This window comes from Tenrec ecaudatus, chromosome 12 (assembly GCF_050624435.1).
Source record: "Tenrec ecaudatus isolate mTenEca1 chromosome 12, mTenEca1.hap1, whole genome shotgun sequence".
Taxonomy (NCBI): Eukaryota; Metazoa; Chordata; class Mammalia; order Afrosoricida; family Tenrecidae; genus Tenrec; species Tenrec ecaudatus.
Window position 1 is genome coordinate 138822701 of NC_134541.1, and position 27750 is coordinate 138850450.

At 45.4% G+C, this 27750-nt stretch overlaps 1 protein-coding gene across 1 annotated transcript; it reads left to right on the top strand.

Moving 5' to 3' along the window:
- Window positions 1-554: 554 nt before the first annotated feature.
- Window positions 555-27705, top strand: LOC142423348 (cytochrome P450 3A8-like). The gene is made up of 13 exons (XM_075528589.1): window positions 555-733; window positions 4237-4330; window positions 5682-5734; window positions 7840-7939; window positions 10714-10827; window positions 11070-11158; window positions 12926-13074; window positions 15401-15528; window positions 16641-16707; window positions 20282-20442; window positions 24523-24749; window positions 26372-26534; window positions 27403-27705. The coding sequence occupies exons 1-13, from the start codon at window positions 663-665 to the stop codon at window positions 27496-27498; spliced, it is 1512 nt and encodes a 503-aa protein (XP_075384704.1). The 5' UTR covers window positions 555-662; the 3' UTR covers window positions 27499-27705.
- The last annotated feature ends 45 nt before the right edge of the window (window positions 27706-27750 follow it).

Genomic DNA, 27750 nt, shown 5'->3' on the forward strand with positions numbered 1-27750 from the left:
TTCCATCATGTCAGAAAAGTCACAGGAGATTTAAGGTCAGTGGTTTCATACAGAATTCCTTAAAAATATTTTAGACTTTCTTTTATTAAAATATTTTTAATGTTTAATCCTTATTTTTCAAACAACCATGGTCCCAACCTCACCCAGCAATTGTGAAGATGGTGCCTGACGCTGAAGATCGCCAGGACTGAGAGCAGACTGGACAGCAGCGGACAACAACATTTGGAAAAGAGACCAACCCAAATGATCATAACTCTCAAGGCGATGCAGATAGCTCGTGGCTCCACACATCTGTTTGGAATGTCTGATAAAGAGCTGACAACCTTTGGTTTTGCTGACTACACAGATTTGTTTAGACATTGATTTCTCACTTGTGAGAAATCAAGTCTGAACATGAGGGAGGTCAAAGTGAGGGCATGATCTGATACTTTGATGCCCAGGTAGAGAGTGTACCTTGAACTCCCCAGTTTTAGGTGGGGGACTCAGAGAGATTTTCACTGGCTGCTGCTGGGGCCACACCCCCTTCTCAGCTTATAAACCAGCCAGCCCTCTTCCTGAACCTCAGTTGGGTGGGAAGGAGGCTCTGCTTGTTGAGTAGAACTCCCACACACAGCTCAGAGAAAGGACAACTCAGAGGAGACTCTTGGGCAAGCAAAGTGACCATGGACCTGATACCAGCCTTGTCCACGGAGACCTGGGTCCTCCTGGCCACCAGCCTGGTGCTGCTCTATCTGTAAGTCACTCCCCGGCTTCCTCTGTGACATGGGGCCTGTGGTTATCCTGGGTCTCCTGCCACTTTGCCCTGTTTTGAAGCTCTAAGGAGAGAGGAGGGCAAGTTGTGGAGCGTTGTCTGCTACCAAACCAGAAGGGTTCATTAGTCATCTCGTGCAGAGCCTATGACTTTCCTCCTGATTAAGCAACACCCACTTACCTCCCAAGCCCCAATTTCTGTGTGTGTGTGTGGGGGGGGGAGGTGTTGGGTGGCATTCTTTGTTCCGGGGACTGACTCATCCTTTGAGCCGAGAGGAGAGGAACGTTTAGGGAAAAAAGAATGTCCTCTGAAACGGAGGCGTGCTTACAGCAGAGGAAGTCCTTTGCTTGGAAACATACACTTTCCAGCTTCTTCCTCTCTGTGCTTGTAGCTCATTCCTCTTCACTGCCGACGCCCCTGCGCAGTTACCGTCTCCTTCATCGCCTCCGCATAGGCTGGATTGGTGCAGAGCTCTCGGAATCTGTGCTGAAAGAAAGGTGCTCCTCCAAGGGGCGGAAACAAGCTCTCCTCTCAGCTTCCCGGGACAGTGACAGTGTGCCCTTGCCTGCCTTCTGTTACATAACAACAGGAAGTTGCCTGGGCTTTTGGAAATCCCTTCTCTTTCACCTGAGTGCGTCTGGAGGGTGTGGCAAACTCCCTCTCTGTCCCGAAGATTCTTCTCTGGTGTCTGCCTTCTAGCACAGGCAGCTTCTGGCAGGGCATGGTTGTCAGCAGCCTCCACCCGCAGCCTCCCTCCTTCCTCCAAGTGTTCTTCTCAGTGAGCCGGGAATGGCGAGGCTGGTCTAGACTAACACAGATGTCAGAACAAAGAGGCTGGTCCAAGACTCCTCTGAGGTCGCACTGAAGAAGGACCAGCGCAGGGGGTGAAGGAGAGCGCAGTAAAGGTGACCAGCATGAGAGCCACCCCACTGACCCTCAGTGACCCCTCAGGGACCCCGCATGAAGAACTGGATGCTGTTCTTTGGAGCCTGGCCACGAGAGCAGCGAGGCTGTCTTCTCCTTTGTAGAAATCTTTCCTTGTGCCATTGAGCACCAACCCACGGAGACATCGTGGTTACCGGGCGGAACAGCTCCACAGGTGTTCTGAGCAGTTGTCTGTGTGAAGGCAGCCAGGCCTTTTCTTCGCGGTTCCATGGGCGTGGTCTAATGACCACCTCTTCAATGACCTGTAGGCTCTTGTTAGGTTTGTCCAGTTGGCTCTGAGTCACAGTGAGAAAGGGACAAAGGGATTTGGTAGTGACTCCTTAGACTGTGCTCTAGATTCCAACTCCTAGCTTCCTGCTTGAGCTCTGGGAAGCCCATTCGATCATCCTTTCTGGATAGAGAGTTTATGCGTTAGACTGGGTTGTCTAGGGAAAGAAATCCGGCGACACTCACATGTATGCGTAAGAGAGAGCTTCGTATTAAGAAGTAATTATATATCACGCAAACATCCCAGCCCAGTCCAGAGCAAGTCCTTAAGTCCAATGCTAGTGCTTAAGTCTGATACTGGTCCATAAGTCCATCCTCAGACTCACGAGCCATATGCAATGATGCTGAATGCAGGAACATCACTGACCAGTGAGTGCAAAGTCTTGTGGATACAGTGGTGGCGGCGGCGGCCTCACAAGGCTCTGGCAGCTTCAGCGTGGTTCTTCACTAGGAAGGTGACGACGGACCCTCCTCAAGAGAAGGCCACACCCACAAGGCAACATCAGGCTGTGACCTGATTGACAGGCTAGACTCCTCCCCTACACTCTATCAGATTGCCATGAAATTATGTAACTACTGCAGTTTAGAAAAAAGATGGTGTACTGTGCTTTATTAACAAGCAATAAAATGATTATGATTTATATTTATATCCTTCTGGATCAATTTTGAGCTTCAGCTGACCAGGCAGCTCAAGTTCTCATCATGCAGTACTTCACACTTGCTGCATTCTCTCAAGAGCGGCGGGAAGCCCTGTGGCTATTCCCACTCCAGCTCTTGCCACCCTGGCCATCTTTCAAGGGGGAGACGGGTTGGTGAGTCAGAACCAGGGCATTGTCTCTTTTCTTCCCACCGAAGGAGCCTCGTCCATGGCTGAGTCATTGGAGAGAGTGTTATTGAGGCAGGACGGTGTTGGCCTAGCCACTTCAGAGATTTAGCATTAAATGATTGAAAAAACAAACAAAATAAACCCCCAAACCACTACAAAAGCAGGTTGCTGTTATCTGTTGCTGAGTTGTTTCCGACTTATATGTGACAGACCCCTTGTGACAGAGTAGCGTTCTGCCCAGTTCTGCTCGATCTTCACAATCATTTCTACACTTCAATCTGTTGTTGCAACCACTGTTTCCCATTTCCTTGAGAGTCTTACTCTTTTTTTTTTTTTTGGTACTCTACCAAGTGTAATGTCCTTCTCCAGGGACTGATCCTTCCTGATGACACGCCCACAGCACGTCCTCACTTCTCAGCTGCATCCGAGCTGTGCTTTTCAAGGAAGATTCGCTTGTTCTTCCTGCAGCCCATGTCTGTCCACTATTCCTTACCGACACCACCATTCAAAGGCACCAAGTCTTCTTCGGTGTTGGGGTAAGGGGGCTAAAGTAATGCACAAGCAATTACAGGAGGCAGTGTCTGCACCTCAAACCCCTCCCCCTTGAGTCCTTCCCAGGGGTGGTAATCTCTAATCAATACCAGCAAGAGATGTCAAAGCAGAGTTTATTTGCTGCATTGTACCTTGGCTTGGCTGTACAACCTTATTGCTCTTATCTACAGCTACCCAGTGAAGTAGCCAGACACAGAAATGATTCATCGGTTATGGCAGCTCCTTTAAGACCGCTCGCTCCTCGGTAGAGGGCTATTGCAGGGGGAGCAAGTTACTTGGCCTAGAGGACGTGTATTTGGAAACATTTCTATCTCGGAACAATGGAGATCTTTCTCAAAATAGGGCTAGTTTTCTGTGCCCGTGGTTGCGAGTGGAGAAATAAGGTCAGAAACGTTCTACCAGACCCTCAGTTCGCCACACTTCAGTCTTCCTCATTCATGGTCCAACTTTCACTTGCAAGTGGCTGATGGGAAGTGCCAGGACTTGGGTCAGGTACACCGTAATCCTCAGGACGGGCGACGTCTTTGCTTTCCAACCACAATGAGAATCCTCAGAGTCGATGACAGTTCACTGTGGAGCAGACAGAAGCAAAGACCCTGGACGCGTTCCAGCTGGGACCCCGCCCCTCCTGCGCCTCCCCCCCTCCACACACACACCAGGAGCCCGAAGCCTGGGAGCTTCACCATTATTCAGTGCAGGGCTGGTATTGGGTGATGTCAGCTGCTCTCCACTAAGCACCGCTGTTGTCGGTGGGTCTCACAGTGGCCGTGGGAGAGGACAGGAGGGTGAGGTGTGGCCATTGCTGCTGGAGGGCCACTGTCGTTGTCGGTCGCCTGCACGCCCCCTTCCTAACATGGGCGTCATCCTGGTGACCGGCTTGTCTCTCACTTTGTAGATATGGAACTCATAATCACGGGGTTCTAAAGAAGCTCGGGATTCCGGGGCCCAAGCCGCTGCCCTTTTTTGGAACTGTCCTGGCCTACCGCAAGGTGAGTGCTGGGCGCTCTCCTTCCCTTCTTGTGATTGCGTGTACCTGTGTTACCACATGCCCTTCCTCGGGAGGAAGTTTCTGGAACTCTCTAGAAACCATGCAAACTCCATCCAACACATTATCTAGATTTCCATGGGGCTCAATTGTCAAAGCCTGAGGCTTTTGGCCCGGTCAGATAGTCCAGTTCTCTGACAGAGTCAGCCCAAGACTCGATGTTTTAACACTGTACACCTTGTGAAGAGGAATACCTCTCTTTCCCAAGTGTCTCTTGCTAATGGACAAAGGGGGTCTTCCATCCAACTCTCCAGCTCCTACGTGAGTGCCAGGCAGCCTTTTCGTTGTCCTTTCTGAATAGATCCATTTTAAAAATGGCTTATCTAATTGTTATGTTCCTTCCTCCCGGTTGGATTTTGAGCTTCAGATGACTACGCAGCTCACGTGCTTGCCATCCAGGCATTTACACGTCCCGACTGCATTCTCTCAGCAGGAGCCCTGTGGCACAGTGGTTATGCACTGGGCTGCCAGCTGTAAAGGTCAGCAGTCTGAAACCACCAGTGGTCCCCTGGGAGAAGGACAGGGCTTTCTATTCCCATATAGATGGGTCATCTATATGAAAGTCAGAGGGGCATTTCCACTGGTCCTATAGGCTAGCTGTGAGTTGGCATGCACTCGATGGCAGGGGGGTGGTTTCTGGTTTGGAATTCCCCCATGGTCGTTCCCCTGGCACTCTCCAGCTCCTGCTACCCAGGCCATCCTATGAGGGATTTGGGACTCAAATCAATGGCATTGTTTTTCCTCATCCAGGGAGCCACTTCTATGGGTGAGTCAAGGTAGAGAGAGAGTTGTTGAGACAAGGTGGTGATTGTCTATCAACTTCAGATGCGGTCAATGAAGTGATCAGTACGTTATTTTTTTAGAGCACGTTGGTGGTGGTGGCTGCTGACCCCACATGGTGCCTGGGGACACTCCCTCGTTTCCCCGGAGACCCAGTGGTCTAATGTGTCCATGGGGATTGCAGAGGGTGCTGACAGTCGCGAGACAACAGATGCATAAGCACGCACGCTCCTGAGAGACAGGAAGTTAGCTACTCTTCATAGACAAGGTCATAGCATTCGGCGTCTGCGGTCCTTGAAGAAAATTGAAGTTATTTTTAATTCTCCATTTGGACATATCTTCTCGAGCTCTCTTAAGAAGAGAGTGTGAAGACACTGTCATCAATGGCTCCACAGGACAGTCGCCACCAAGTGTTTTGCTGGAGGACACAATTCCATCCATAAGGGAGAGCTTGATTTCATCCGATTGGAATTTCTAAATGAAAAAAGTAATTTTAATTCTGTGTCTCCTTGCAGGGTGTTTGGGATTTTGACCTGAAATGTTCTAAAAAGTATGGAAAATTATGGGGGTGAGTATTCTGGAAAGGTCCATTGGATAAACCTGTGAAGAAGCACTCGGTTGTGTGGAGCTCAGTCTCCGCCCAGAACCTTGTAGGATGAGTGAGCTCGTGTGACGCTCATGGAGACTCGTCCTGCCTACGATCCCGCAGGACTCCAGGTGTCAAAGTCGACAGCAGTGGTTCCCTAAGTAGGAGATGCAGCCTCCTGGGGGGGCATCAGAATGGTCCGGGCTTGCTGCAAAAGCAGATACCTACCCTTTATCCTGGAGTATGGGCTATTGTACGGAAGATTTTCATTGACAGGGAGATGCTGAGCAATTGTGTGTGTGTGTGTGTGTGTGTGTGAAAAGGGGGTGTCAGGCCAAATAAGGTTGTGCACCTATGATCTACGCTCTGAATGAGGCCTAGACAGCTGCAGACATCCTCTCTCCAGATTCCGACAGACAGAGCCACTCCTGGTATTGCTTCCTGTCCAGTTTTTCCTTCCGTAGCTCCCCTTTCACTGCACGCACATGCGTTACTGTAACCCCGCGGGTCGCGGGTGCTTGAGCTGGTTCCCACTCACAGGGCTCATGGGTGAGAGAGCAGAACTCCTCCGAGGTTGTCTGGGCTGCACTCCTCACAGCAGCCGGTCTCCCGGTCTTTCTCCCACGGAGCCACTGGGGCTGTGGCTACGACCTAAGTATGACCCCATTGCCCTTTGAGGTTCATCTGTGAAGTCCAAGGACAGACAATTCTTGGGAAATCTGCCATTGTGTTCTAAGAAACGTAAATGAGTGGCAATGGAAAACAGAATGCAGGAGCACATACTTCAACCCGTGACATCTGGTATTTTTGAAATGTGCCATCCTTATAAATGTTCCCATCTTTGAGCACTTTTTTGCAACCCATAGGCCAATCCATCTCACCCAGAGGCCTTCCTCTCTCTCTTTGCCCTCTGCTTTCCCATGCCTGGCGTCCTTCTCCAGGGACTAGGTGGAGGGGGACCTCTTTCTCCTGCAGCGCAACTGGTGGGTCCAAGCCTGTGGTCAGTCGTTCAGGGCGTAGCCCACAGCACTGCCTCTGCTCCTGAAATTCAGCGTGTAACACACCTCAAGTCGCTGGTTTATTTTCCCAAACAGTGATTTCAGTGGCCAGCAGGGCAGCCCGACTTGGACAGAAGACCCAGCTTTGTGTGACACATGTGTCAAAAGCGGGATTTACCTGCTTCTCTGATGTCCTCAACATGGTTCTGAGGCCCAGTTAGGGTTCATATGTAAGGATAAGTGAATCTGGTAAAAAGAAGTGTTATTAAAATGAACGATAACCTCTTATGTAGATCTATATACCTTGCTATAGTTCAAGATTTTTCTAGTTCTCATGGTGGCAAAGATTTCTCTTTAAAAATAATAAAAAGAATAAAAGAAAGCTGTGAAAGTACAAGACAATTCTTAAAAACCAGGCCAAAAAATCTCGCTTAATTCATCGATCATATTTTGAGCATTCCACGTGTTTTTCGATGTGCACATGCATTTTTGCATGTTTGTGATCAGTGTTTCTGTAACTCATATCGTATTTCTTATAATTTTTGTGCTATCTTCAAAATAGTAAATCTGATGACTGAGTGGATGGACTTTTATTCACAAGTAAAAATTTCTCTTAGATTATTACTTGCCTTCAAATTTCACTAAGGTAATGTCTTTTCAGAAAGGAAACGTTTTAGACATTACAAAATGTCGAGGAGCAATATAGGATCTAGTCATCTGCCCACCAACTTTCCTCCGCACTTGTGTTAATGTGCTGGCTCCTCATCTTTAGGCAGAACACGATCTATTTTAAGGGCTGAATACACATATCCATTCACATTAGAACGGGCGCTCTGCTATCTGCTTCAAGAGCCGCTTGGTCTTCCGAGATCTCCCCTGTCGGAATGCGGCCATCCTTCCTCTTATCGGAGCACCAGCGGCTTCCAGCATCAGTGGCTTGCTGTGCCACAATATGTTTACCTGGAACTAAAGGGAAACCTTGCCGTGTGTTGGAGACCGAGGAGTTTGGGCTTGGTAACCGAGGATGAGTAGATGGCCTTCTGTGGAGTTGAGTTTGCTGAGATCGACCCGCTCTGTCTCCTGCCACAGGTTTTATGATGGTCGGCAGCCTGTCATCGCCATCACAGACCCAGCCATGATCAAGACCATAATGGTGAAGGAGTGCTATTCCGTCTTCACAAACCGGAGGGTAGGTAACCATCTCTTTCCTCTATTATTCATTTTTTACTTAGCATTCTAAAATTTCAAGCCTTATAGAGTCACGGGAAGTTTGGGAAAATAACAACTACAAGCCCCACACCCAACAGAACCTCAAAGCACAGGCTCCCGGACGGTTCGTCCTATCTCTCTGCAGCTTGACATCTCATAACGCGTGACACCAGCCAGTGGAGCGGCCCGGAGGCAGTGCATAGGGCTTATTTGGATCTCATCAGCTTCATGTGCAGTCACACACGTGTGTGAGTGTGTCTCTGTGTGTGTGCACGGCTTTGTTTGACTTTATGGTAGGTGACGACCATCACAGCCACGACCTAGCACTGCTCCCTCACCTTGTGGCCTCTTTTGCTATTATTTTAAGGCAACAGCTGGTAGCGTGCCTGCAACTCTTCATAGGGTCTTTAGCTGAACAACCAGTTATTCTTATTTTTAAGTCCAATTTATTTTTCCCCTTTTATGGACTGTACTTTTGATGGCAAGTCTGCAAACTGCCTACAACCGGCTCCTACAACCTCCCCTCTTTTTCCTTCTCCTTTCAATCTCCTTCCTTTACCTCTGTTTCCAATCATTCCCCTTCTTTAATTCTTATTTGAAAAGAAGGTTTTCCTTTGTTTTGCACTTAGGTTTAAGCCCACGATTCACTTCAAGGGAATTTTTGTATAAACTGTGAAGTTCTGGACAAGGTTTATTATTTTGTATGTGGTCCAATTGCTTTGGCTTCATTTGTGGGTTAAGCTATCTTTCCTCCATGGAATTGATTTTGCATTATTGTAAAAAAAATCTGTGGTGTTTATCTGTATGGACCTATTTCTTGCTCTCTATTTGATTCCATCAGCCCGTGAGTCTGTCTCTCCACCAATATCACACAGTTGGTTACTGTAGCTATGTAGTAAAGCCTAACATCTTTTAAAGTTATTCTTCTTATTCTTCCTGTTTCTCAACGCATCTTCAAATTGTTTTAGCCCTTGTGGGTTTTTTTGCTTTCTGTACAAAATTACAACAAGCTATCCTATAGCTTCAAAAAATGTTGCTGGAATTTTGATAAGGACTAATTAATTAAAAAAAAGAAAAAAGAACTAATTAATTAGTTTCTTTATTATATTGAGTTTTCCCATCCACGAACACAGTAATTCTCAAAACCCAAACAAACTTCCATCAGGTTGATTCCAGCTCATTGTGATCCTATAGGACAGGTTAACACTGCCCGTGTGGGCTTCTGAGCATGTTAACCTATATGTGAGGCGAAAGCTTCATATTTCCCCTGCAGATAGGCTGGTGGGTTTGAACTGCTTAACTTGTGGTTAGCGACCCCATGCATAACCACTACGCCGCTACTGGGCTCCTGAGCACAGTAATTAGGTTTGATTAATTTAGCTTTCTTCGATTCTTCTCACCAACATTTTGTAGATTTCAGTGTACATATCATATCCATGCTTCCTGAGATTTATAATCAATAAGTAGTCATTGCGCTGACTCTGATAACCCCATGTGTGTCCCAGTAGAGTTGGGCTCCTTAAGGTTTTCAGTGGGTGCTTTTGAGATGTAGAACACAGGCCATTCTTTGAAGGTGCTTCTGGGTGTACATGAACATCCATCCTTGTGATCAGCAGCCAACCATTTTAGATTTATAATTATGTATTTCATTTTAAGTTCATTGTTAATGATATCGCTTCCTTAATTTCCGTATGTTCGCTGTTAGTATATAAAAACATGAGATAGTCACATGTCAGTCTGGTACAGTAAGCTTGTGAATGCACTTGGTTCTGAGTGTTATATTTAGTTTTTTTTCATAGTCTTGAGATTGTTTATGTCAACAATGCATCTTCTGAAAATGGAGCCAGTTCTACTTCTTCTTTTTCAATCTGCATGTCTTTTATTATTTTTCTTGGTCTTATTGCCCCAGCTAACACTGCTCGTACGATGCTGAATAAGACTGACGAGACTGAACCTTTTAGCTCGGTCTCACGCTGTGGCAGTGAGCTGTCAGTCTTTCACTGTTAAGTATGACGGAGTCAGCACCGTCGTGAAGATTCTCTTTCTCAAGTCAAGGACATTGGCTTCTAGTTGTTGAGAGTTAATTTTTAATTATGGATGAATTCTTTATGCTTTCATACATGAACAAATATGATGCTGGAGAAGTAGGGGAGTTTTCAAGTCGTGTTTCTTGACTGGTCAGCCTGAGCTGTGGAACAGAATGAGCTTCTTTTTTCTGTCCATTCCTAGAACAGAAGGAAGGAACAATTTCTTTGTTTCTGTCCCAGATAGGCAAATGGACTTCTGCTTTTTAAAGTATTAACTACAATTTGAAAAAATTACCGCTTACAGGGCACCTTTTTTTTTTTTAACATTGCTCATGTCATAGATACACGTTTATGAAGATGGCCGTGGTCTGACCCAGCGTCCCCGGGCTATACCGGCAGTCTCTTTCTAGTCCTCTGGTGGATGTAGGGATGCAGTAGGTCTTGTTTCTTTGCATTCCTTTGGACAAAGATCGTTCTACATTGTGGACGTTGGCCTCTTAAAGGGGAATTGAGAAATACAAGCTGGAACCACAGCGGTGACTGGGTGTGGATCTTCACGGGTGTCATTAGAATAGTAATCGACTAAATACATATTCATTGGCTTGCCACCTTGTAGCCAGGCACCAAGTATTTACTGATTAAACGATACTTGCTGAGCGAGTTATTTGCTAGTGTGGAGACGTCCAGGACTTATGTAGGACCAATGCCCTTTCCCTTTGTATTGCAGCCTTTTGGTCCCGTGGGATTCATGAAGTCGGCCATCTCTGTGGCCGAGGATGATGAGTGGAGGAGAATGAGGACGCTATTGTCGCCAACTTTCACCAGCGGAAAGCTCAAGGAGGTGAACGAGACGAAGAAGCAGCAGCCTGTTGATTCGAAAGCCAGGAACCACTTTGGGGTCTGGTGTGAAGGAAGGCTGTTCAGCTTGGGCTCTTCAGAAACGGTCTTTTACCTGTCTGCCCAGGAGAGGGATGATCGGTTTCATGATCGAGTGTCACTTGGTGCTCTTGCTTGGCAGACCAGGTGTTTCTAGGTCTTCGCTCTCCGTATTTACCTTTGGGTGTTGGTGTGTTTTGTGTTTAGATGTTCCCCATCATAGGCCAGTATGGAGACATGTTGGTGAAGCATCTGAGAGAGGAGGCAGAGAAGGGCAAGCCTGTTCCATTGAAAAGGTAAGGAATATGGTGGCTGGGATTCTGAGCTCTGTCACAAGGCCCATCAACTGCCTGCCACTGAATTGAAATTCTCAAAGTTGGGTTACTCTAGTGGTCAAGCGAGCACAGGTGTGGGGTGGGGAACCGCCAATGGGCTACCCAGGATTGGTGGTTCACACTAACTAGTCGGGTAGTCAGGGAAAAGGATCCTCCCAGCCTGTAGCTGAGCCTGGATCAATTTATCTCCTTAATTAATCTCCTTAACTGGCCTTTTCCAGAGGACTCACGTGAAATGTCGAGAAAGGGGAAATGTGATTGATAGCAGTGAGATATTAAGTGTATGTGACACGGGATGGGGAAGTAGACAGGCATGTGATGCTTATTGGCTGGCCATGGCTGAAGCAAGAAAGCTCAAGTGTAGAACTTGGAACAACCTAAACCTGTCCATGTTTTTGCTAAGGCCACCAGAGAAGTAGCACCTGATATTTTTCTGAGGACATAGACATTGTGGGGGAAGACTGATCCAGTGGCCCTTCTGGAAGCAGCAGTCAAGAAATCCAAAGACAAATATGCTGCCCAAGCCCTCTAAAGTGTTGCCGAATAAGGCGGTCACTTTGAGGACTAGATGCGCCTGACCTCAGCCAGGGCATGTTCTACGGCCTCATAAGCATGTGAAAGGTAGACAGTGAGTAAGGAATACCGAAGAAGAATGGATGCATTTGAATTGTGATGTTGGCAAAGAACATTGACAAAACTATGGACTGCCAGAGAACAAACAAATCTGTCTCGGTGAAGTTGAGCCAGACTATTTCTTAGCAGAGATGATGGTGAGACTTCATCTGATAAGCTTTGGACAGTGTTCCTGGAAGTGGAAGTCATGCTTGGTAAAGGAGAGGGTCGTCGAGAGAGAGGAAGGAAGACCTTCAGTGAAATAGATGGGCACATCGATGGCTCTAACAGGATGGCCATTATGAGGATGGCCCAGGCCCAGGCAGTGTTTTATTCTGTTTCACATGGGTGGAGATGTGTCATAACTGACTTGATGACAGCTGTCAATGACAGCATCCCTTGTACTGTCCCAGCTGTGTTCTCCACACCTACTATCTCCCACACCCAACCCTCACTGCTGCCGTCGCCACTGTGATAGCTACCCTGTTTCCCCGAAAGTAAGACACCCCTGGAAATAAGACACCCTTACAGTTTTGCCTCTGGCTGAAATATAAGGCACCCCCTAAAAATAAGACCTCCCTGAAAATAAGGCCCCGGAAGCTGCCGTAACTCTGGACTCTGGACCGCAGCGGTGGGTGCTTCCGTGCAGCTCACTGTTGGCCACAGCGCAGCTGGAGCAGACAGGAAATGCGAGGTCTCTTTTAATAAACCAATAAACAATAAATGTGTACCATATTCTTCATGGAACAATAAGATATCCCCTGAAAATAAGACCTAGCGCATCTTTGGGAGCAAAAAATTAATATAAGACACTGCCTTATTTTCAGGGAAACAGGGAACCACATCCTCAGGTCCTATCCCAAGGTGTGCTCTGAGGTGGGTCCAATGCAGGTCCCTGCCCCCGTCATGTCTGATGGCACCGGAGCAGTGGACATTGTCATCTGAGCGATGCTTCATGAGTGAGTGATGAATACATAGACCCGTAGGTGCTTCGGCAGGTGATTCTGAAAGTCCGTTACTCCCAAGACTAAGAGTCTCTCTCTTTCTTGCTGGATGTCTTAAGACGGGTGTTGAAGATCTGCTTTACAACGTCCTTGTCTTTCCCCCTGTACTTAGCATCTTTGGGGCCTACAGCATGGACGTCATCACCAGCACCTCCTTCGGCGTGAACATCGACTCCCTCAACAACCCAGAAGATGCCTTTGTGCAGAAAGTCAGGAAGCTCATCAAATTTGATTTCTTGGACCCAATGCTTCTCTCAATAAGTACGTGGACTACTACCTTTAATAACATCTTTAATAATAGATGAGTATACTTCACTAAATACTGATTGTGGTAATGACTGCACAGCTCTTTGCAATAGACGGAAGCCATAGAATTGTATGGTTTATGAATTGTATGACCACAAAAATGTTTAAAAGTTTAAAAGAAAAAAATAAGAACCACTGTTTGGTTTTATTTATTTTCCCTCTTGCCTTTTAAAAAATCATCGATTGCATTTTATTTTTTATCCTATCTTTATGAGAAGGAATCCTGGTGGTGAAGTGGGTTACAAGCTGCTGATAAAATTCAAGGTCAGCAGTTCGAAAGCATCTGCCACTCTCTGGGAGAAAGATGAGGTTGTTACTTCCATACAGATTTATGACCTTGGGAACCTACAGGGGCAGTTCTTCTGTCCTGTAGGGTCATGCTGAGTCAGAATCTGCTTGACAGAAGTGAGTTAAATGCTGATGATGTCCTTTCTCCTACTTTTCAATGAGTATTTGCTCTTCTCCAAGTGTCTTCCGGTAGAAGATTAGGCTATGGACTTGAGGGCTTTCTAATTTTTATTTTGAAAAATAGACACCCAACTCACAGCCATCATTCTCCAGAGAATGGGGATTTTCTGATTTTTCTAATTTTCCTTCTTTTGTTCATTTCTAATTTTAGACTATGCATTATTTTACTATTCATATTAGAAAAGGGTGATGTATTAAAAAAGCAGGCTATGGTCTGGTTTACCCAAGAGACTCTTGTCCAGTTCATAATAGAAAGTAGGTAGAGTCTGGGGCCATGGGAGGGAAGTAGGCGGGGATTGGGGAGGTGAAGGAGAGTCAGTAATGATGGGTACAGGGGACTAGAAAGTGTTCTAAAATTGATGGTGAGGAGGGTAGAGCCTTTCTGGTCTTGCTTGATCCATCAAACTGTATTGGAGAGGAATTAATGAGAGGTGAACGATGGGTAAACATGATATTGGGGCAGGAGGGAAAACAGAGGAAAGAAGGGGAAATATATATGCAAATATATGTATCTGTGTTTATATATGTATATATATGCTAATGCAACAAGGAAGCAGATGAACTTTGGGCCTCTGCTTCAATATTACCTCAGTACAAGAACTGTGCTTTCTAATAATGTGGCATTGTATGATGCTCACCTTCCTGACACAGTCACTGAAGACAAAATGGGTGCATAGGCAAATGTGGTGAAGAAAGCTGATGGTGCCCGGCTGTTAAAAGATACAGTGTCTGGGGTCTTAAAGGCTTGTAGTTAAACAAGCGGCCATCTGGTAGGGACGGAACAAAGCCCACATGGAAGATGCATAAGGAAGAAGTGTGATCATGAGGTGTCGATGGCAAGAGGTGTCAGAAGTTCAAAAACAAGCAACCTAATCGATGAGAAGGGCTGTGGATGTAGTGGAGACCCAAACCCCACTTGCAAGCTAACTGGACAGTCCGTGCTCTCAGAAGGGGCACACGGAAGGGATGACGATAGCAAAGCGCCGAGGAAGCACAAATCTCTCCTCTGGTTCTTCAATATCCCCTCCCCTGACTATTATGCTTTTATTTGTTTTATCTCATTAATCACGTGAGCCTTATGTATGTTACTTTGTATAGTTAAGATCCTTGGAAGCATGAAAGCCAAGATAGATCACCCTTCAGAAATGGAAACAAGAGCAATGGTTCCCTGAGGGTATGGGAAGAGGTGGGGTGGGGGAGAGATAGGGACCTGACCGCATTGATGACTGTCTAAGCCCACTCGGTGGGACAAACAGCAGCATTGTGTGTGAATGGATATATTGGATGGTGTAGGAATTGACAAGAAAGCATTCCTGGGGGATAGGGTGGACTGGGGAGAGGATAAAGGGGAGCAAATATCAAGAAGAAAGAAAATGCTCTGAAACCGATTGTGGTAGCAATCATACAGTACTGCTCAATGTGTGCGCTTGAACTATGGAATGCCATGGTGGCTGAAAGCTGCCAAATGATGAGAGAAAGGGAGAGAAAGAGAGAGAGAGAGAGAGAGAGAGAGAGAGAGAGAGAGAGAGAGAGAGAGAGAAGAGGGGGGAGAGGGGGGAGAGGGGGAGAGGGGGAGAGGGAGAGGGAGAGGCCAGGACCATCAATCCCGGGCCTTTGGTCGGTGGCACAGTGAGGAAGGTGCCGCTGTCCTCGGTCAGCATCTCCGAGCCCCATGTGACGGACCAAGGACAGGGATGCCTCCTGGTGGGGCCCTGGTTCCTTCGACTCTTCTGGTTGAGAGAACAAGTTATGCTGGCTGTAGAAAAAGGTGCATTTTCACAGTGAGTTCTTTTTTCTCTCCTTTCCCCGACAGTAATCTTCCCATTCCTTACTCCCATCTTTGAGGCTTTAAATATCTCCATGTTCCCGAAAGATGTTACTGATTTCTTCAAAAAATCTGTACAGAAAATGAAAGAGCGCCGCCTTGCAGACAGGCAAAAGGTAAGATCGCTGATGGTTATTCAAGAGTGTTTGTGTTCGATTTTTCATGATAGTTGAACTACACCTTCTGACCCATGTGTTTTTTCTACATTAAAATAAGTTATGTAGAGAAAGTTATTGTCCAGAGCAAGTTTCTACTGTTGAGGGGGAATGGAGAATGTGGCAACAGTGGAAAGAGATAAAGACTGGGTCATGGAGCAGGGTTTAGCTTTTAATAACGGGCTTTGATGTACATACATTTGCTGTTAGTTGAAATAGACTCTGCGGCACCTAACAGCAACGACAGCGATCAGAATTCATTTACAATTCTTCTCTTCAAGCGGGTGATCAAGTGATAAAAAAATCCTACTCAGATGCTTGGGTGCTATTATTATCGTTCCCCCGTGTAAATGGTAAATGGTCTTTTTGAGCCCAAGCCTCCTGTGCCACACGGTCTTCTGTGGAAGACACCCGAGGCTGCCTGGTAGAAGATCCCTCATGGAAAATTTCAGCCCGTTCATAGTCAAGGAGTGTAAGGCCCTTCTCTGGGTATTAAGGCAGAAACATGGATGACTTAGGTTTGTCTTCATGAGCTCAGAGACCTGCAGGTGAGGGTACCAGGTCTGTGCAGCTCAGGGCGTCCTTGATGCTTGTGCCGTGCGCTGGGAGTGTCGGGTGTGGGCTGGTGCTCACACATAGCAGCACACAAGCTTTGGAAAGCCAGAATTTGATCTGTGTCATCCTGGCTCATAAGAAGGGATGTCAGCCTAAGCCAGGGCTACGTGGGAAGCAGAAGAACAGGGAGGTGGAAACCAAGGTCGTGTTTTCCTTGAGCAAGAAGGCATGGTCGAAGGAGCAGGCTGCTCTTTGCCCAGGAAGTTGTGGGCAAAAGCCACGGGATCCAGGGATCAGGGAGGACCAGGTCCCCAAAGCAGGGAGCTTTGGTTCCCAGGGAATCGCCCCGCTCTCCGAGATGAGGAGGTGGACGCTCCTGTTCTTCGGCGTCACATCTGGTACTGACCATAACCGCAGCACGGTCTGACTCGATGGACCCAAAGGGGCCAGAGTCTCAGAAACGAGATAAAGCATGGCACTGCCCTCTCTGATATCAAAATTTCTCTGTCTGCCGCCAGCACCGAGTGGATTTCCTTCAGCTGATGATCGACTCCCAGAATTCCAAAGGAGATTCTGCCCATAAAGGTAAAGTGTGAGGAAGATCGACGGGTGGGATGTAGGGAGCTCAGAGGAAGGCAATTTTTTGTGAGAACATGCAGGAAGTTTTCTATTTTAATTAAAAATTTAATTAATTAAAGAAATCATTTTATTGCGGGCTCTGACAGCTCTTATCACCATCCATCCATCCATTGTGTCAAGCACATTTGTACCTATGTTGCCGTCATAGTTTGAGCCCTTGGTATCAGCACATGGTCCCCCACTTCCCCTACCACATGCAGGAAGTTTTCAAAGCTCAAACGAGACCCCCTGCCATTGGGTCAGTCCTGGCTTAGGGTCCGTGGCCGGCCCTACAGGCAGAGTAGAGCTGCCCCCTTGGGTTTCTGAGGCCGTACAGCTTGACAGGAGCAGGCGGCGGTGACTCTCCCTGCTGAGAGGTTGGGGGTTCAAACTGTTGACCTGCAGGTAGGAGCCCCACGCAGAATCCGCTCTGGAAGCAGACGCCAGAGAACTTCTGCTCCCCTGAAGGCAGAGGCCGTCCCCATCCGCCAACAGCACTCACAGGCGCCCCCTGGAGGCAGACGGACACACGGGGCTTTGTTCAAACGTCGAAGGCCAGCCATCCAAGAAGCAGCTTGTACACCGCAGTCAGGCCAGGCGATCTGAGGCTCTGTAGATCATTTCCAGGAGAACTTTTGAGGAGCCTGTTTCAAATGCAGATTTCTAGGCTGGGCTGCTCCCAGAACCCACAGAGTCAGCCCTCCTGCCGGGAAATGTACATCAAGACATCAGTCCAGGAAGCCCAATTTCTCAATATTGGTGAAACCAACGAGCTCACCTATGTCAAATTCAAGCTGTCCCAACGACTGACTTGTTGGGGAGCCTTTGAGACTCTGCAATGACCTTGCTTCTCTCTTCAAGCTTCCTTTGCTCTAGTTTTGTTATCTATAGACTTGAGGGCAGCAACTACTTGGATGATGGTTGAAAAATGGTGGTTTGCTATTTTACTCTCCCTTCTACATCGAAAACTTGGTATTCTGCTGTGAGGAGGAACTTTGCAATCTCCCTCATTGACTTATTTACATCGGTATTGGGTCAGCTTGATGGCGGTGAATTTATGGGTTCTGTAGGTATCAAGGTATTCTTGCACTTTCGTTATTTATTTCGATGCCCATACTGTTCAAATCTGTTCAGTGCAAACTCATTTAAAATGCGTCCTGCACCCCTTCCACCTGGCAATCATTTTCTGAGTACTTCCTTACTTCTTGACTGTTCCACCTTCTAACCCTGAATCCAGTAATTTCTCCAGGGAACACTAGGTGCTTTTGCTAGGGAATGGCAATTAGAAACTAAAATCGAGGAGTTAGGTGTGCTCAGGCTACTAAGGTGTCTTTGCCCTTAGATTTTCTAATGGACAAAATTAAGAAAATAAAATATATTGACACAGAATTAAGCAATATAAATATCGATCCATATCCAACCATAGAAGCAGGCGCACACCCCTCTCCATAATGTGTACTCTATTTCCGTGACCCATGTAGGAGAAAGGTGAGGTTTCCTAATCTCGTGAAGATGTGTCTGAAGACCACAGGGACACTTTGTTCTGGTCTGCGTTGTTGCCCCGAGTTGGAATTGACTCGACGGCCGTGATTCTGGCTGTTTGTTTTTCAGCCCATGACAGAAATACTGCCATGATGGTCAATTTCAAAGTACAAAGGGTTTGACAGTTAACACAGTTCTTGAATATCTAAGAACTGTCTAGAGGGCAAGGGTGAGCGGACTCCAGCACATCACCGTGAACTAACGTTTACCTACGTCGATATGTGCTGTTCCTCTAATTATCTATCACCTATGCCCAGCTATTAGCTACAACTCTCACTTATCTATCAATTATCTACAGTCATATCTCTGTATCTGTCCTCTCTCTAGCATCTACATGGTCCAAAGACGTCCAATCGCCTCTATCGGCACTATTGAATACAGTAGACAAAGAAGTCTGTTCATGACTTGACATGTGTGCAGTGCCCCTGAAGAACTGTATCTGAAATGTTTAAGTTTAATTACTGTCAGTGAACATTGCAATAGCTGCCTATGACTAACGGTTACCATAGTATGGAACTTATCATTACACCTTGAGTTTGTACTCCAACTACATTTCCATACCCCGGCTGTACTCCTAAGAGGAGGAGAGAATGTGAGCATGTTATTTGCTCAGCAACAGCGCTGGGAAGTTAGAGCCCGGGAGACCTTGTTGACACCCCACTACATCCACCTATAGATACACATATAGGGAGCTACATGGTTAGGGCAGGTGCCATGTCCCTTAGGAGACCCACCACGGTGGTGACCACTCCGACCACAAGAGCTGTTGGGTAGCCTGAATGGAGCAGCTAGAGGGAGGACACCCCGAGGACATTGGACGGCCAGGTATAGCCCTCAGATTTTATAGTTCCCCCGTTCGTGTGCTGCGGGTTCAAATCAATGACAGCCACTCCAGTTTCTCGATAGTTTAGGAGGGTCTGTTCGGCTATAGCTGGACGGCTAGAACCTAAAAGCGGTCCTTTGATTGTAGTCTCGAGTGGACGTTTCAGTGCATCTTTAAAGTCAAAAACTCATTTGTTATTTGTCTAGGACTCCACCAAGCTTGGACAGAAGCAGAGAGCAAAATTAATATTATTTTTTAGAGTTAACGAGTGTTACAGGGTACAGCATTGATTATAATATCCTGGTTAATAATAAAAATAGTAATATGCCAGTTACCACATCAAAAGGGACAACATTATTAATGACAGTGTTCTGATCTCGAGAACGTAAGAGTACATTCTAAAATCAATCCCTAGTGGGCCTTTCTGAGATGGGAGGGGGAGGAGGCAGGTCACTCCTCAGTCAGCAAGATGGCGTGCAGTGGCCAGCACTCATCTGGCTCACAGGCAGGCTGACTATTGATGTGTCCAGTCTTGTGCTATTTCAGTCTAGTTGATTCGACCGGGCTTTTGCAATGTAAGGAGCAATACTTGGACAAGTCTCACCTTGGTGGCTGGTAAGGCTAAGTAAGCATTAACCCAATCTCCAAAATATGGGTCATAGAAGCATTGGTCACCTTCTCCCTTCTCTGTCCTCACCGCCACCCAGTAAAGCGGCGCTCTCCCCAACCCCAGAGCTCGGGTGTGAGTCAGAGCAGACAGACCACCTGTCAATGCAGCATTTCACTGGCCCGGGCCACCTCAAGGCGGGTTACAGCTCATAAGCTAGAGGGAAATAACAGCCCCTCGGGACTGTCACTGCTCTGTGGTCTTGGTACTTTTCGGGAAGGGTCCACACAATCTCATAAAGAGTACTTATGGCTAAAGCTATGTGACAGCCAAGGGCAGAGGATCAAGAACAGGATGGAGCAGGGGGAGCCAGATTGAAAGCATTTCTTTTTCTTTCCTGCTCTGTCAGGTAGCTGTCTCAATGCAAACTGTTCCCACGGTGATCCCAAGTTTCTCCTCCAGGTTTTCCCTCGGGGATTTTGGGATTTCCTTGGACTTCATCCTCATCTAAACCGTGATTTTATTTTCACATCACTGAGCCTTAACAGAGTGGGTTTATCCTCTTTCAGCTCTGACAGACCTGGAGCTCGTGGCTCAGTCAATCATCTTTATTTTCGCGGGCTATGAGACCACCAGTACTGCCCTTTCCTTCGTCATGTACCTGATGGCCACCAACCCCGACTGTCAGCAGAAACTGCAGAAGGAGATTGACGAGGCTCTGCCCAGGAAGGTGAGTCGATGATGTGTGAAGGGGGACGATGATGCTGGGGTCCAAATAAGAAATACTGTTCACCATTTATTAGGGGAAAATGCTACCAAATGCAAATGAGGTGGCTTCAAAAACGTGTGGAATTATTTCCCCCCGGAGCTTTTTTGAGTCACGCTTGTATATATTGACTCTTTCCCTGCCAGTGTGCAGCTTTGCGGTCTGGACCACGGAGACATCATGGGAGTCCAGGTCGGGAACCAGAGTCCAAGTGCACACTGGCCAAACATTCCTTGGCCCCAAATGGACTTTCTTCACTTGAGAGACATGCTCATCTGTCAAGTTAATATAACTTGACTTCCTCTAACTGCAAATGGGCTGGGAAATATGGGAGACACAATGTAGATCATATTTAGTGAGTGTTGAATGTCTGCCACACAAGCGAGGGACTTGAATCATCTACATGGACCATATGCAGAGAACGGAGTTGCTGAGAGGGCAGATACTGACCCTGGGGTAGGAGGACTAGTGGTGAAGGAGTCCCTAGCTCCGGAGCCCAAATCCTAACCTCTCCAACATCGTTTCTGAAATACAGGGTCGAGTGATCACCACATATCACCCACACTATTGTTGCAGGGGTCTGCATAATAGCAATGTTTCATGCCTGTGGGGGTAGAGTGGCTGGTCTGGAAATGAGTGAAACCCAAAGGGATCTCAGAAGCTACACATGGAGGACATTTCAGCAACAGAGGCTGGGTTCATTGTAGGCTTTCTCTAGAGCTTACACGATGTTCCCTGGTACAATCCAACCACATTCTTCTTTCATATATTTGGGGTCATAATGACTTGCTTCTCCAAAAATTATTTATGAAGTTTTATACAATATTGATTCCCTTGCCATATTGTCTGTCTTTCTCTCTCAATCTTCCTCCATCCTCCTCTGTGGCTATCATCTATCAATCCATCCATTCATCTATACATATTTGTCTATCTATTCCACTCATCCACCCACCCATTCATTTATTAATAGTCTACAGGTATTCATTTACATAATTATGTATCTATATACCCACTTACCTACCTACCTACCTTCCTATCTATCATCCATCCATTTTCCCACCCACACGTTCACTTTTTCTTGCTCTGTTTACCTATGTTGGTCACTACTTGTCTGTCAGTTTGTTGTAACATGTGACTGCATATTTCTGTGATGATGGAAGTTATGTCACTGGTAATTTAAATGCCAGCAGGGTCACTCAGAGCGAATAGGTTTCAGTAGAGCTTCCAGAATAAAATCAGATTATGAAGAAGTAATCGACTGCTCATATAGGAATACGTAGTTGCTGAAACCCTTCTTCGTAGCATGGAATCATTGTCAGATACCAAAGGCCTAACAAATGGAAGCAGAACATGCCAGAGAAAAAGTCAGAGAATGGGCCCCTTGGCTTTGAAGGCACTCAACATGTGACAGAAGAGGAGCTGATTTTCAAAGCAGAGTCAACCTTGGTGATGCGAACGGAACGCAACCTGTGGGAGTAAAGCCTTTGGGATCTCCATTTGCTGATACGCCACAACTCAAAATGAGAAGAAGCAGTTGAAACTAATCTACCAGCTCTCAGAACTAGGAACGTGCACAGTATGAATCTAGGAAAATTTGAAGCTGTGAAAATGAAATGGAACACGTTAAGATCAATATCCTTGGCATGATTGAGCTGAAACGAACTGCTTTGGGCCACTTTGAATCAGAAAATCCTATGGTTTACTATTCCAAGAATAACACAATCAAGAGAAATATCATTGCATTCATTGTCAAAATGGGCATTTCAAGGTCTGTCTTAAAGTACAATGCTGTCTGTGATATGATTATGAAATTTATTCACCAACCACTAAACTAGTAATGAAGAAATGGAAGAATTCTACTAACAGCTTCAGTTTGAAATTGATCAAACATTGCTCACCTTCCCGAAACAATCACTGAAGACAAAGAGAGTGCATAAGCAAATGTGGTGAAGAAAGGTGATGGTGCCCAGCTATCAAAAGATATAGCATCGGGGGTTTTAAAGGTTTGAAGATAAACAAGCGGCCATCTAGCCGAGAAGCAACAAAGTCCACATAGGAGAAGCACACCAGCCTGTGTGATCATGAGGTGTTGATGGGATCAAGAATCAGGTATCAAAGACCCACAACAAAAAATCATATCAATGTGAATGAGGAGGAGTGCGGAGTGGAGACCCAAAGCCCATCTGTGGATAATTGGACATCCCTTACAGAAGAGTCACAAGGAAAAGATGAGTCAGTCAGGGTGCAGTATAGCACTGATGAAACACAACTTTCCTCAAGTTGTTTAATGCTTCCTACCCCGATCATGACCCCAATTCTACCTTACAAATCCAGCTAGACCAGAGCATGTACACGGGTACAGATAAGAGCAGGAAAAACAGGGAATCCAGGACAGATGAGCCCCTCAGGACCAATAATGAGAGTAGCTATACCAGGAGGGTAAGGGGAAAGTGGGTGGAGAAAGGTTGGAACAAATCACAATTATCTACATGTAACCCCCACCCAGGGGGATGGACAACAGAAAAGTGGGTGAAGGGGGACATTGGTCAGTGTAAGACATGAAAAAATAATAATTTATAAATTACCAAGGGTTCATGAGGCAGGAAGGGTGGGAGAGGGAGGGAAAACGCGGAGCTGATACTAAGGGTTCAAGTAGAAAGAAAATGTTTTGAGAATGATGATGGCAACAAATGTGCTTGACACAATGATGGATTATGGATTGTGATAAGAGCTGTAAGTGCCCCCAATAAAATGATTTTAAAAAAAGAAATTGATCACACATGCAATCTGATGCATTTATAATTATTGGCAATTGGATGCAAAAGTTGGGCACAAAGAGGAAGGAGCCATAGTTGCAAAATATGGTCTTAGATATAGAAACAGAACTGGAGGCAGTGTGATGGAATTTTGCAAGACGGACGAATTGGTCATAGCAAAGACCCCTTTCCCCAACAACACGAAACTCAAGGACCTCTCCGGATGAAGTGCTCATAAACCAATTGGCTGCATCTGTGGGAAGAGAGCTGGAGAAGCTCATGATCAGCTGCTCAAATCAGGCCGGGTGTGGACTGTGGAACAGACCATCAATTGCTCATATGCCAGTTCACGTTGACGCTGAAGAAAGCGAAAGGAAGTTCACAAGAGTCAAAATACGACCTTGAATTGATCTCATCTAAGTTTTGAGGACGCCTGAAGACAGATTTGACACATGAACCCTAACGATAGACTATCTAACGAGCTGAGTGAGGACATGAAGATCAGCGTTCATGAAGAAAGAAAAGGGTCATTAAAAAAACAAGAAAGAGAAGATCAGTGGAAGTCAGAAGAGACTGAATTTAGCTCTTCATCATAATGCTTCTTTCTTTTGTTTTTTCTTTCTCTGCTAACCTATCCTTCCATAATCCATGTATCCATCTATCCATCATTTATGGTTGTCTATCTACCTGCGGACCACTTAAGTATCTTCTCTCTCTCTCTCTCTCTCTCTCTTTCACTCTCTCTCTCTCTGTCTCTCATCTATTTACTTACCTTCATATTTATTAAACTATTGAACTACCTAGCTTTCTATCTATGTGCTATCATCACTATCTATTTATGCTGGTTATATGTATATATATGTCTTAGTAAGCAGTATTTTTTAACTAAAAACTTTATGTGAAATAGAGGCTTTATTTGTGGCAGTTTCCTTTTATCTTTGTGCACATATGTGGTCATTCAATTTTTTTTACAGAGCTCAATAACTCGCATATATCTTACCTGAAATCATGGACACAGTCTGTTAACCACATTTGTTAACAAATAAGAGAAAGCTCCCTGTGGTAAGATTAGGCATCTCAGACCTGTTCATAGGATTTTATACAAGGGTGTCCCATATTCATAACTGGTTCACGTAGCTCAGCATGTCACTGGGCAGGTAGAGGAACACGATGGAAACTGCCACGGCCCTTTACTAACATCAGTTATTCATTGGAGAGCCCAACTCTTCAGCACCATTGTCTAGGCTGCTTTGAATCTCAGCTTTTGGAACATGTTCTTCCTTCCCAGGCACCTCCCACATACGATGTTGTGAATCAGATGGAGTATCTTGATATGGTGGTGAATGAAACACTCAGGCTGTACCCAATCGCTGGTAGAATCGAGAGGGTCTGTAAGAAGGATGTTGAAGTTTGTGGACTGATGATTCCGAAGGGGTCAGTGGTGATGGTGCCATCCTTTGCTCTTCAGCGAGACCCAGAATACTGGCCAGAGCCCGAGAAGTTCCTCCCTGAAAGGTACAGGATGGACCCGGGAGAAGGGACCTTTGATGACCCGGGCTGGCTTGAGCACATTCTGGTACTTATTTAGTGTTGCCGACAAACCTGTGACTCTACAATGATTTGCTCATATAGCCTTTTATATCTAGACACTTCGTTCTTACTGCAAAAATTATCTTTGTCATAACGATTTTTATAAATCAGAGATGAGAAAAAAGCAGCACAAAGTGTACGCATCCATAACACCAACACATTAACATAATCCTCATTATTAATATGATGCATGCGTGAAGAATGATTTTCTCTGCATGCATGAATTTGAGGACTCGAATGCTGTGCTGTCCTCTTTAGCTCTGATTTTTCCATCAAATTTAGGGAGCATTTAAACAGTCTTAGAATTTTTGTGTGTGTATACAATACAGAAATCCTCATCTATGATAGTAATTGTAGAAAAAGTAAATCAATGACGCCAAAGTCCGCTGTTTCCTTGAGCACAGAACTTCTATGGTTCTCATAAGCTCCACAGCACCCATCTCCATGGTTGCATAAGTACAAATCAGAGACCACTCACTTTTCTTCTCCTTGGTTCATTCGATCATCAAATAGTTGTGATGTGCCTAGCATGTGTTTCAGACTGTACTATACCATGAGAACTTCAAATGTTAAAACAAGACACACAAATGTAACCACTGCAAATGATACAGATCTTTTGACATATGACCAAGTCTATACATGCTATGAATGCGCCCCTGCACTCATCAACAACCCCCCCCCCCACCTGCCCCTCCACCCCCAGACCAGCAACCCATGGTTTCTGCTCCAGTTTTCTGGACACCACTACCCTTCCCCTTGCTTTTATATTATTTTAAGTACATCACACGATTTAACTTTGGAATGTTCTCAACATTTTATAACTGCCTTTAAAGCATGAGGACTCTTGAGGGAAAACTTTACCTCATGACCTTCATGACCACAAAAAAAGCATTTTCATTTGCCCCCATCAGTATGATTTACTTTCAAATAATCGAATATCAGCCATCAAAGAAATCATCGCTGAGTGAAGCAGGTAGAGAAGGAACCCAGTGACAATACTATTGTAGAACAGGGGTGGATTCCCGTGTAAATGGTGGCTGTTTCTAGTCTATGAGGGAGAAGTAGGAGAAGAAGGAGGAGGCAGAGAAGGAGGTGGACGAGGGGCAGGAGCAGCAGGAGGAGACAGTAGAGGGAGAGACCAAAGAGAAGGAAAACATGAGCGAAGAGGGAGAAAGTGACAAAGGAGAAGGAGGAGAGGAATGAGGAGGAAATAAAAAAGGAAGCAGCAAAGAAAAAGAGAGCAATAAAGAATGTCCTATCTCCTTCCCAAAACTGTGAGTTGAGTCAAGAAACTGCTTTCCTTCAGTGAGCCTTATTTCCCAGGTGCCTGTTACAGTGTTAAAATCTTACCACCTTGAGTGTAATTGTAGTTTTAAAGACACATTTAACAAATATTAAACAGCATTAATCTTCTCTTCAGAACAAGATTGAACACTCCTCTAGAGTCAGGGGAATGGAAAAGATCTGTCGTTTATAATTCTTATGGCCAAACCGTAGTAGGATTTTATGCAGCGTTAACTTGCTTTCTCCTGCAATTGTGGAACCAGGTTCAGTAAGGAGAACAAGGACAGCATTGACCCTTACTTGTACCTGCCTTTTGGAACTGGTCCCCGAAACTGCATCGGCATGAGGTTCGCTATCATGAACATGAAGCTTGCTATCATCAGAATTCTTCAGGAGTTCTCCGTCAAACCTTGTAAAGAAACACAGGTCAGACAGTACATTCTTAGCACAAATAAGGTTTTATTGGGATCTCTACACGAAATAAGTACTCAGTCATGTTTTACATGTTTCCTTTTTTATTCATGCTTTGATAAGTTGATATGCTGACCAAAGGATCTAGCTGAAGCCATCTGTAAACGTCTATGGTATTTCTGCTCCAGAGTTCAAAGTGTGAGGGCTTATAGAGGCCACACTATGCAGAGCATATAGAGTCAATATAGATAAGTGTTAGAGGGTGACATACAGTCTATTGGAAATTTTAAAACAGCAAAATGTTGAACTCTCAAGCCAACTGGAAAGATGGAGATGTGACACAGTGACTCCGTCACTTTTGAATGATGCTTTCCTCCTTTGTGAGTGTTTTAACCACTCTCTGTATATTGAAACCATCAGGGATTTTAAAAACGCTGGGTGTTTGGGCCAATTGAGAAATTGAATAATTTTATTCGTTTGTGGCTTTAAAAGCTCAGCCATTAATTCTCCTGTGTGGTTAACATCATTTTCTGCCAGATGTGGAATTCTCCCATAATCCAGGGCTATTCTGGTAACTTCATTTTGTAAACAAATATAATATAGATTTATAAAGCCTTTCAGTTTTACTCATCATTTAAATGATAAAGAACACAAACCCCCTTGGTTTGGATTATAAATATTTAGTTGAATGAATGAATGGATGGATACTTTTACCTTCCACCCTTGGCACAACTGACAGATTGGTGTGAAACTAAGGCACATGATGGCAACAGTAGTGTTTGTATGTCTGCAGAGTAGTGTGGGCCTTACTTTGTCTACTTTGCTTTTGTTGTTGCTGATGCTTCTGTTATTGGTTCTCAAGGTGCTTGTTTCACTCTTGCAGATTCCCTTAAAAATAGGGAAGGATGCACTTTTAACACCAGAAGTACCCGTTGTTGTAAAGTTTGAGTCAAGAGATGGAACTGTAAGCGGAGCCTAAGACCTTCATCTTTGTTCCTCATGGAAGCTGTTTCCCAGTGATGACAGAGCTCACTGGACTCTGAATAGCCCCAGCAAGGAAGACAGCAGAAACAGCTGCACTTGATTACAACCATCAGGGATTCTGTAAATGCATCTAGTTTTTAGTGTCCACACAAAATAGGACATAAAGTATACTATGTAATATTAAAATAAAGATTAAACTGGTACCAGATGTCAAAATTCAGTTTATTTTGTTCTTATATATTTACAT